At 38.3% G+C, this 12308-nt stretch overlaps 1 protein-coding gene across 1 annotated transcript in view; it reads left to right on the forward strand.

Annotated features, from left to right (window-relative positions):
• MYOM1 (myomesin 1) overlaps positions 1-12308 on the forward strand; it is a 64743-nt gene that overhangs the window by 24591 nt on the left and 27844 nt on the right. The window contains exons 10-16 of the mRNA XM_053977091.1: positions 412-553; positions 2646-2845; positions 4457-4513; positions 4888-5012; positions 6641-6824; positions 7592-7766; positions 10000-10121. Coding sequence (XP_053833066.1) covers positions 412-553; positions 2646-2845; positions 4457-4513; positions 4888-5012; positions 6641-6824; positions 7592-7766; positions 10000-10121 — 1005 coding nt within the window. The remainder of the gene's footprint in view (positions 1-411; positions 554-2645; positions 2846-4456; positions 4514-4887; positions 5013-6640; positions 6825-7591; positions 7767-9999; positions 10122-12308) is intronic.

Genomic DNA, 12308 nt, shown 5'->3' on the forward strand with positions numbered 1-12308 from the left:
TATAATTAAATTTCAAAATGTTTTGGTACCTTTGCAGTTCACAGCCAACCAAAATCAAACAATGATTTTATTAAGTGGGGATAAGCCATTTAACTCAGTATTGTTATATCCAGTGGGTGAATACTTTTAATTCAACTATTGCCTCACTCCCAAGTTTTTAGTTCAACAATGTCTCTCGCAGCTCTCTAACCAGAATGCATGATACTAATTCTATTTAAAATGTCTAGGTGAATTACATTTGCAGTAACATTTGTAAATGTTGCAAAGGAAAGCCAAGACTGAGAAAAACACTAGCAATATAAAAGCAAATACATTTTTGAAGTCACTAGGAACACAATTTGATCCTTAACAATTAATAATTGTGAAAGAACTGTGGTTCACATTTGCAAACATATTTCTCCAACCTCATAGATGCTGATGCTGAAATCCCTGGAGCCCCTGGTGCACCACTAGATGTGCAGTGCTTAGATGCCAACAAAGATTATGTCATTGTCTCCTGGAAGCAGCCTGCTGTTGATGGAGGAAACCCCATCCTTGGATATTTCATTGACAGGTCAGTGAGTGTGCTGGACTGGAGAATTCATATTGCTGCTCATTCCAACTCAAAAAACTAAAGACACATTGAAAAACATGAGATAAAACAAGTAGTTTATTATTTTCATTCTTGTTGCTGGCCAGAAGAAAATTGATTTTGTTTAGTTTTGTTTTATTTTGGATTGGCTGGCCCTGATCTAACTTTCATGGAAATAGTCACATCTTGCTTCATTTAATTGCATAGAAAGGATTCTGCCAGATCTGCACAGTTCAACCCTTGCTGCTTCCTCTGGGGCTTGAGAGGTCTCAGGATTTTGTAGTGTTGGGTAGCTCTTCTGCATCAGGCAGCTGTGGCTCCTTCAGTACCAGGGCTTTCTTGCCTCTCTCCTATGCACCAGAAAGCAAAGAAAGTTACTATGCACCAGAAAGCAAAATACTACCTCAAAGGGACTTAGATTTCTTTCCTAAATGCTGTTGTTATTCCAGCTCTTAGATTCACAAGCTTCATGGAAATGATTTTTAAAAATATGAACCCTCCATGTGTTACACACAGTGGCAGGATCTTAGAAGCCTGTGATTTAAGAAATTAAGTCAGTATTTTGAGATTTGCAGTGATTTTCAGTGCTGGTAATATTTGTTTGAATTTCAGTAATAATAATTTCATCATATGAAGTTCCTCTGGGCTTATTCAAATGCATGTAAAAAACACTCAAACATGTATCTATATATATGCCATTATATTATGCCTTTGAATATGCATAAAGTATATCTCTGTAAAAAGAGAGTATTACTTTGTGAAATAAATCTAACACTCAAATACAACTTTACTGTTTTGATAATTTTTGAGTGCCAGTCACTGTTGTAACTATGTTCTGCTAGATCTAAGCTATGGCTCTTTAACATTCATTGAAAACTCCTAAACAAAAGGACTAAACTCTGAACAATATCTCATTTTAAAACTAGGCTACTGAGGGATGCTAGCACTGAAAGCAGCTGCAAGAGAAATGACATTTTGCTTTTTCTGTTGTGTTCACCTTGTTTATTCTGCATTTGCTCCCAAATTCAAAGCTGTGTTACTGCTCTCCAGTGTTGGATCCCACTAAAGGTACTTAAGGACCCAAATATTCAGCCCCTAACTGCCTTGTGGAGTTGAGGGGGTGACTTGAGCCAGCAGGACTGATCTGTGTATATGGTAGAAGCAAAGCTTGGGCATCTCTCACTCCAAGAAGACACAAGAGCCACAAAACCACCCTGAGTGGGATGGTAACAATTCTCAGGAGAGATTCTTGCATGTACCAAGAAATCTGGGTAGGAGCTATAACATTCTCTATGGCAGATATCTCACCAGATAGTTTCTTCCAAGCTGAAAGGTCACGTTTCTGTTGACCTTGTTGCTGGATACAGGGAACCCATCACCACAGGCTTCTCCTGCCTCTCTGAGTTGAAGTGGTTACTCATCATATCTTCCTTCTGCCATAATCCAACCTGTGGAAGGTTTCACAGTTGTGGTCCCAGCAGCACCACACTGGGTCCTGTCACTGTAGGAACTGCAGCCAGCACACCACAGGCTCCCTTGGCAGCCCCAGTAATCTGGTCTCTGAAGCAGGGCCTGACTGAGTGCCCCACTTTAACCCCATTCACAGCTCTCTCAGTGCTGGGCTGGTCCCAGAACTCACAGTGGGGGTTTCTGCACCCCATGAAGCCCAGCATCTTGTGGGCTGTACAGCGCAGCATTGTGCAGGAACAATGAAGTAGTGTCCTTCTGGCAACTGCAAGGGATGCATATTTCCTGTCCCTTCAAGTAAGCTGAAGCTGACACTCCCTAAGCATGCTTTGGAGGGTTTAAACAGTGAAGTGAGTCTGTCCTTATCCCTTTTTCAGTTCAGGAAAGAAGGGTGCAGCTGTGAGGGATTTAGTGCATGCCCAGCTGGTACTTCAGCCTGACGCCTTGGTGCAGCTGTTTTGATGTCACCAGTATATAATTCTGCTGAGGAAACTGGTACAGACCAGCCAATGAGCATGAACAGATGGCGAGGCTGCAAAGGCGTGGGGGTGCCCTGAGTTCATGTTTTTCCCTTCCCAGCACTGCTCTTGTTGTTTGTATTTTTCAGGTGTGAGGTTGGCACCTCCCACTGGACCCAGTGCAATGAGAATCCCGTGAAGTTTGCTCGTTTTCCCGTCACTGGTCTGATTGAAGGCCGTTCCTATATTTTCCGAGTCCGAGCTGTGAACAAAGCTGGTGTCAGCCTGCCATCCCGGGTGTCAGAGCCTGTGGCTGCTCTGGATCCTGCAGACAGAGCCAGGCTTAGAAGTAAGATGTGCTTTTTACAGGTCGCACGAGAGGTTTAAGAAGTCTCAACTCATGAAAAAAAAAAAAAAATTAGGACTATTAACTCATAAGCCTTCAAAATCCCAGCAGAGGGAGCAATGCAAAGCCAAAATATTCTTTGGAGACAGCTTTGCCAAGAAGAAATCATCTCGGCGCTCTTTGCACTGTGTCCTGTCTGCTGAAATGGCTTTGGCTGACTGCAGTGCTATGCTCCAAACTAGCAGGAAGGGGGGGAAAAGGCAGGCACATGAGAGTTTAATTGCCTAGAGAGATTTGCTTTTGTTCAGCCAACAAAATAGCTAAACAGATCCTGTGAATAGTCTCTCTCTGAGCCACAGACAAGGGTGGCTGATTCTGTTCTCGTGTGACAATCCAAGTCTTGCAATAACATGAGAATGACACCAGGACAGCCCAACAGATCCCAGGCTCTCTGCTTTAAGGTTAGCATTTTACAAATCAAGGATATTTCTTCTGTGGCCTCACAATGTCTCAGACATTTTGCTTCCAAAACCACCTCTCTATGCATATGGCATTATCATAGGCCTAAAATAAATTTCTACTTCTATTAAAATCTATTTCTACATGTTTCTGAAGTTTTACAATTTAAAATGGTGAAGGGATATTGTACACAAAGCTACAGTGCTCCCATGGTCCCAGCTTGTATGAGCTACTGTGTACAGTGCTGCAGCCAGATGATCTAGGTTTCCATTCAAGATAAAACAAAAGGCCAGAGGAAGGAGATTTGGAGCTGCCAAGAAACATTGCACTCAGTCAGACATGTGAAACCCTGCCTGGGGAGGGCAGAGGGTTCTTCTTCTCAATGGGCAGCATGGAAGCTGTCACAGGAGGTAAATCTGGGTTTGGTGGTCTATTCCTGTTATATCTCTTGCTCTCATCCCTCATAATTTTTCTCTCCACCTGCTTCCTCTCTTCTTTCATCTCCAAATCAGATCAGCCAATGTAAGGTGAACAATGTGGAGGCAGAGAACAGTGTTTGCAAAAATGATCTCTGAAAGTGCACTGACCTGGTTGAAAGCTGCATAACTGCAATAATGTGATAACATACTGGTTACTCAGAGAGACACCCAAGTTTTTCAAGTGGCCATGCTGAGTCAGTCTGAGCTGTTACTGTTTGTGACTGTGACCCACGATTTACAAGCTGGTAATATGAGAGAAAGTGGTTAAAAAGAGACAAGATGCAGCCTGCAGGAATTTGGCTGTTCCTTAAATAAGTGAATAGTTAAACCAAAGGGATAGAGGATGGATAATAAAGCTGAAACTAGTTTTCTGAAAACGATGAGCTGAGTGAACCAAATACCTCTGCTTGTCACCTAGGAGACTTCAGTGACATTTCAAGAAGGAATAGATGTTTCAGTGGATTATGTTTTCTAGCTATGTTAAATGCTGAGCTGCTCTCAATATTCAAGCTGGTAAGCCTACAACTAGCTTGGGTAACTAGCTTGCTACATGGGCAACAGCCACAGCATTAACCAAAAATGGAGCTCATGGGGATCTTGCAATTGTTAGTTTTGAACCACAAAAGAGTCAGTTTCCTTATTGATCTCAGTGTTTTATCTCTGACATTTGTTTCAGGTCACCCTTCTGCTCCTTGGACTGGACAGATTATTGTGACTGAGGAAGAACCTGCAGGTAAACACAGCCCTTTTGCCTACAAATGTCTAATGTGAAGCTGGTTGAGTAATTAGGAAAGCTCTGAGTGAGTTCAGTGGACTTTGGCAGACACCCAAAATTTGTTGTTCTGAGAGTCATTTGACCTTGAATAATTCAACAACTTGTTTTTTGAGGTGAAGTTTCATTATTCAGAGCCTAACAAAATCATGCTTAGAATTAAAAGAAGGAAATTTAAACCCAGTATTTAGAAGACTTTTAACTCTACATTTAAAAAAAAAGATTAAGTGCTGAGGTACATTAATACTCTTATTTTTTAATTATGATGCTAATTCTGATACAAAAATGGAAGAATTAAATCCAAGTTCCATTTCCTGTTCTTCCCTGTCCTTCAGAGGGTGTTGTTCCTGGTCCCCCCACAGACCTCCAAGTTATTGAGGCCACCAAGAACTATGTTGTGCTTAGCTGGAAACCTCCTGGACAGCGGGGCCATGAGGGTATCATGTACTTTGTGGAAAAGGTAAAATTGGACAAAATCAGAATCATGCTGTGGCAATAGTTTACATTTGTTTTGTCATCTCTTCTGGACCTCTGGTTAAGACTCATTTCTGTCTGAGACTTGCAAATTAGGGCAAGGATTAGAAGCTCATTAAGATAACTGTCAAACTGTAAATTAAGATAAACTAAGAATAAAAGAAAGATGGGAAATAGGAAAGTAGAAGAAGAATGTGTCACACCCAGTAATATTCTTCTTGAATTGTGTCATTGACCTACCTGGAGTAGAGAGAATAAAACTCCTTCTATAATGTGAAAGCACAGAGCAAAGTCAAGTGATTATGTGTGTATATATATATATATATATATATATATATACATGTTTAATTTTATGTATATGTATCTCATAAATATTTATTATAGACATATATGATATTATATATATAATTATATATATAAAATTTATATAAATGAATCTTGTCTGGCAGGAAAGATTGTTAACATTTTGGATGGATGCATTTTGCAAGAGTTTCTTGTCATCAGCAATTTCTATTCCAGCTGTCTTTTCATGTTTATCCTCTGTATTAGCTTTCCATTTGCTCCACCAACTCAACAAAGACCACAAAATTTCTGTTCTGATCTCCTTGAACAGAATCAGTTTTAATTTCAGTTTTAATTTTTAATTAATTTTTCAGAATCAGTTTTAATTTCACCTGCTTTCCTGAGGTGTTTTTGCATGGCTGCTCGCCTAGAAAATTCTTCACACTGTCACCCTTTCTACTAGCATCTCTTGGCTCATAAACTTTTTTATCAATGTTTTTTCCTATCAGTCTAGAGGTGTCATCAAGGGAGACATAAATATCTTCCCATTATGTGTTTTCCATCTCTCATACAAAATCTGGTCTAAATAAACAAGTGTTGCTTAGAAACAGCCTTAGAGAGGGTAAATATATGAATTTTGAGTTTCCATAAAAGAAAGTTTTTTAATAATTGACTGCATGCTGAGTACTCAGCACTAATGTCACCTAGTCAAATGAGAATTTGAATCCCTCAGAAACCAGAACCATTTACTTGAAATTATACTTATATGTAAATGAAAGCAAAAAATTAATCACTAATATTAGTGGTATAAGTGATCATGGTATGTAGGATTTCTAGGCACGGAAGTAAAAACAATTAATAAATTAATTGCAAATGTTATTTTTCTTTTTCTGGGAAATGAGGGTCAAATCATTATTAATTCTGAAAGCCACACCAAAAACACCAAGAGTGCCACAAGAGCATCTAGAAGCAAAGTGGTAATGTTAGGGTTTTGCTCTTAGAATAATGCTGAATATCTGCAAAACTCATTTTGAAAGTGGTCCAGACTAGGTGCAGTTAATAACATCACTTCCTTGCAGTGGAGAGGGTTTAACTCTGGTATATTAAAGCCAGTAAACTTTTATGTATGTTTTCTGGAGTAAGTGAACATCTGGCAGATTTTCATAAGCTTTGAAATATGCTCGTTCCATGGAAAGCCCCAAAGAAAGGATGTGTCTCCCTATTCTCCACAGCAGACATGAATTCAGTTGTCCAGGGAGAAAGCCTTGATGTGTGAGATGCTCAGCCTTCAGATACTTCTGTTCTAAACATGGTTTCTGGGTTTGACTGCAGTGTGTTGCTGGCACAGAGGACTGGCAAAGGGTGAACACTGAGATCCCTGTGAAGTCGCCTCGCTTTGCAGTTTTTGATTTGTCTGAAGGCAAATCCTACTGCTTCCGAGTTCGCTGCTGCAATTCAGCTGGAATCGGTGAACCCTCAGAAGCAACTGAAGCCACTGTAGTGGATGACAAACTTGGTAAGTGTGTGGTTGTGTGTATTAAATTACCTCCAGGGTAATTTTCCAGTTTGTGATGTAGTTGTTTTGTCTGCAGGCAGGTAGCTGCCCAGAAAATAATTCAAGTGTATGAAAAGCAGTCAGTGATTTATTCCCTTTAGCTAAAATAATTTTTGTTTGGGTTGCTCAGCCTTCAATGTAGTCAAATGACAGATGCAAAGCAAGGAAATTAAGCTGCAAATAACGATGCCAAGAACTGCAAAGACTGCAAATAGCAAAAGAAAATGAAAACTCAAGGAAGTACAAAAATGTTTTGTTTTACTTAGAGTCTTTATTGAAAATAAGCCCAGACATCAGCAGAGTCTAACCTTCCTTGTTTGCCAAATTAAACAAAAGTGAAGAATTTAATACTTACATGAAAGCAGAGACTATTTTCACTGGAAGAGAAGCCAAGATGTTCAATACAGAAAGTCATCAGTAGCTACACCTACATCACCCATTTGTTTCCAAACAGCAATGCAGATTTCGATCCAATTCCCCAATGATCTCTGTTCACTTCATGTTGACTTCTCAGAGCATTTGGATGCCTATGGAATACATTTTTTAAGAAGAGTAAAACATCTGTCCTGTCCTGTCCTGATAGATTACTTAATTTAAATCAGAGCAGTTTGTTGAAGGTTAAATCTGTATTAGTCATGCTAGTATAATCAAGAATAGAATTTCATGCTTAATTTATTTGTAAATTTTAACCAGCAGGCCACTCATTTATTTCTGCTTCTCTCCCATAGATATTCCCAAAGCTCCTGGCCATATTATGCCAACTAGGAATACAGATACTTCAGTTGTTGTCACTTGGACCGAGCCCCCAGATGCCAAGGAGCTGGTTGGGTACTACATTGAGTCAAGTGTGGAAGGATCTGGTCGTTGGGAACCATGTAACAACAATCCAGTGAAGGGCACAAGGTAATTAATCTTAAAACATGGAAATTATGGTCACCAATGTCTGATTTACTGGATATATGTGCTTTCCAGACATTACTAGTAGTAGAGCTACTCTCTCTGTGGTGGCCAGCAGGCTGGAATCCCTCTTGCATGTGAAGCACCTAAGAAGTTGTAAAAACATATTTCAAGCAGTGAGTTTTGTCCAAAGAGAAATTATAATTAACCTTATATTAGAAACAATTAGTCAAGGGGGAAGAAATATAGACATTGCTAAGGAAGAAAAGAGAAGCAGATTACTACTTCTAGCTATTGTACAGCCTATCAGCTTGATGAAAAGCGGGACATTGAGGAATGACTGAAGTTACAAATGTGTAAAACTAAGCTGCATAATGTTTGGAAGCAAAGTGCTTTGTTTTGGAAGACTGCTCTAAACATTTCTGGACTGTGTAGCCAGACTGTCAGGAGGGCATGTGGACTATATCCCACTAAAAATATTACTTTCTGGCTGCTCCTTCACTTGTAATCATCAAGAAATTAATGAACATTCTTAAATATTGGGTAAAAACCCACATTTCTTACCGATATAAAGTTTGGTCTCCAGTCAGAAAAAATAATCAAAATTTAAAACTTCCTGAGATAAATCAGATTTAGTTTTGTTTTAATAAGTATGCAATCTTCACAGTCTGAAAGAGTAAGAGCAGAACTTTTTCCTCAAGTGGATTGATGTCAATACAGAAGTAATCTCTGCTTGATTCTGCTAATTTGTACTTGCTATCCATGACAACAATTATTGCACTAAGTAAGACCCTGCTAAATACTCCTGGACCAGCTTTGCTGTTTAGAAGGGCATTGTAAATGCTAAGTATATCAGAAGTACCTAAAATCTCACTTGGTTGAACACAGACACAACAATTTCCTTTATGTATTCTTTAGTGCCTATATATTGTATTTATATTTATATGTGCCATTATTACATCTTTTCATATCTATATCCATGAGTCATGTTGCAGTTATATTGAAAGTGGGTGAAGTTTCATACTCTCTGCTTGTTTTAAAATATGATATGTGACCTTTAATCATCACAGAAATGAAAATATTGTTCTGAGTTACTATATATTGTGATACAAGTGCACTGCATAGGTTTCTATCACTGCATTTTTAGTCAGTGTGATATAATATATGATGTAGTCAGGCATAGGCTGTCTGTTAACTCTTGGGTTTACTGGTTGAGTCGATCTTAAAGCATTAGCTGCAGTTCATAGTTTGACTTATGCAGTATATTTTGATCTTTTGAAATTCTGCACACATCCTGGTGAAAGCAAATGATTTGGAAAAGTCTGATGGAAAGGGTAAGGAAAATTCCACTTTGAAAATTTTGATTCAGGTTACTTTTTTCTTACACCAAAATAAAACTTTGATTTTGTTTTCCACATTGTAGTTGCTTCATACGCAATTGCATGACATCAGCATTGGTAGTGCAATTATTACTACATTATGAAGTAGAACAAAATCAAAGTAACATGGAATAAAATACACTTAAAATGCCTATTGAAAAATAAATGGAGTTTAAACAAAAAAAATTAAATTTCCATACCACAATCTATTCCTAAATAAATGATTCCTGTCTTTGGAAATTTTGTGTTTTCAGGGTGGATGCCAGAGAAAATTTATGAGGGTTTTTTTAATATGGCAATTAGATTACCAAGTAAACATCTTCAAAAAAAGAATTTGTCTGACTTGGATTATTGTCATGTATTGAAGCAAGAAAGTGAAGTACAAAAATAATTTCTCTCCTGTACAATGCCCTGTAATTTTTTTGAACTCTGCAATTTTTCATTTATGATTGGAAGGGATTTATGGGAACCTGTGCTACATGTGTCTTTTACTTGTGTCATGAATATATCCCACAAGAAGCAAATACAGACCTTACCTGTGCAGATTTTCACATTTTTCTATTAGGAAGTGTGTTTTTTATACAGGCAGAAGTAAGGTAGACCCTCTGGTAACACAGAAACTTGTGTAGTCTCAAGAAGGAAAGAGTGTTGAAATAATGTGTCTTAAAAGAGATTCCTTTGTGAATGAGATGCCCAGATTCTGCATTCTCTGACCTTCATATAAGTGGCTGGGGTCATGGTTTGCCCTTGGTTTTTAGAAACCAGGATAAATATCATGGAAGAAATGCTTTCCTTTCCCCCTTGAAACTTTTCTTTTCTCTATAATACTTCCTAAGTGTTTCTTGACTGGTTTGTTTTAGATTTGTTTGCCATGGGCTCAGCACTGGTGAGAAGTACATTTTCAGAGTCAGAGCTGTTAATGCAGCAGGACTCAGTGAATTTTCACAGGAATCAGAGCCTATAGAGGTGAAAGCAGCCATTGGTAAGCTCTTTTCCATTGCCCCTTTCAATGGTAATTAATTAAGTAAATATGTTCTCAGTAATTATTAGTGACTAATTAATTGCTTTGATTCACAATGTTGTCCACAAATAATAATTTATCTATAGATCCTATAGTCTCACAGACATAGTTTCACACTCACTGCCCTCTTGTAGACTGTTCACCTTCACCATCCAGTTTTCTTCAGGTATTTCTTTTGAACCACTGTATGAGAGCACTGCCAAGTTCACTTAATAGGTACCCTGGAAAATGGGAATGTCGTTCTGACTCTGTAATCTGGTATATCACCTCGAATGCACACCATCCTATATACAGTCAGTTCCTAAGAAATTTGTTTCCATGACTAAACCTAATAGTGCAATTTGTTGTCTGTAAACCTTCGATAACCCTGTGTGTTCTCCCTTTTGCTGATGGATTGTTTCTGTTTGCCACTGCCTGAACTAATCCATAAAGATTAATGAGATCATTGGACTAGAATGAATTGTATGTCTGCAACACCCTCACTCTCATTTGTATTGAAGCTGCATACCTCTCAACCTTAGAGCAGAGACATGTGGCCTAGGGCAATTTTGTGAGATCATCTTCATAGGAACACAAACATGATTTGGAAGATCTAAGACTAAAATAACTGTAGCAAAGTAATACTATTAACTTTACTTTTTTTTTTTTGTGTGTTCTGAATACTAGACATTATTAAAAATGCACTATTTGTGAGCAGGCTGAGAGGTATTCTCTGCATTTCAAATTTTCTTGAATTCAAGCTTAACATTTTGTGCGTAAACACAGTGACTTGTCGTACTTCAGCTGCATTGTTCACTGCATGCATTTCTTAACTCTGTTGCCTAAAAGAAGAAAATAGAATGTGTTCTAAATCCAAATGTCTTTGCTGTTTTCTGGCAATTATAGGGGGAGGATTGCTTCATGGTGTGTGTCCTGAACTGAGTGGTAAAGCTGCTGGACTAACAGACCGCACTACCAGCTGGGAAGGCATGCATGAAGCCTCCCAGCCTATCTTTGACACAGATGCTTTGCTAAAATGCAATGCTAAATTTAATAGAGAGACACTGCCCAGTAGCCGTGGCAAACTGGGGAGTACAGGAGACAGTAACACGAGAGAAATGGTTAAGGATGCTGTCACATCTGCACCACAAAAAGTTGCTGCTAAGCAGGCAAGTAAGTCTCAACCCGGGGATCTTTTGACAGTGGAAAAAGTTACAAAGAAGAAAGATGCAGGTGAGAATTAATGAAATAAATAGATTTTGCTGCTTTGATAGGTCCACTTCACACTGCTGTAACTTCTGTTCAACTGTGCTACACATGGACATGCTCTACAATGATGCATCTTCTATCAAACTCATTAATTATGTGGTCAAGTCTCCATTAAGATCATTAGGCATGTAATGGTATTGGAGATCATTTTACAAATTCAGTGGTTAATGAAAGTGAAACACATCAATATGGTTAGTAATTTAATAGCTTGTTTGACTGCATATTAATGTATCCAAGGTGACATATTATTTCTAAATCACTTCAGTAATTTCTTAGGTATCTGGTTACCTAGTTCTCTGGGTTATATATGTGGGAAGGAAACAAAATCTGTTTATGATGGTAAGCATGACAATCTGTGTTCTGTTAGGAAATATGAAGATCCTTTGTGGATTTTAGCCTAAGCTACATCTTACCTGCTGACACACTGTGCTAATGAATGTTGTGTTCTATCTCTGACTAATAGTGATATGTAAGGAGGAAAACGTATCAAGTTATAGGCACATGCACAAAATCATGTTTTAAATTTCAGTGTCTAAACATCCATTTTGCCCAAGATATGTGGGACTTGAATTTCATTTGAGTCCTGATACCTGGCCAAGGAACTAAACTCCTCCCTAGGCCTCTGAAGTGAGACACAAAATGTTGAACAGAAAACAAATTAGGGGTACCTGGGCCTAGCTGACACCAATATAAAATATTACACACAAAAGGAAACATATATGATGTGGGATTTCCATCCAAAGTATGACTTCAGGGGCAAAAGTAACTGGTATTTTTCACTGGTATGTTACATATTGGATGTGGGCAAGCATTTTCCTATTAGATACAGAAGAATAAGAAAGTGGGTTGGGATGAAGTGAATGATTTCTGTATTGTTTTAAAAAAATCTAAGAAGGAGGA

This window comes from Vidua macroura, chromosome 1 (genome assembly GCF_024509145.1).
Source record: "Vidua macroura isolate BioBank_ID:100142 chromosome 1, ASM2450914v1, whole genome shotgun sequence".
Taxonomy (NCBI): Eukaryota; Metazoa; Chordata; class Aves; order Passeriformes; family Viduidae; genus Vidua; species Vidua macroura.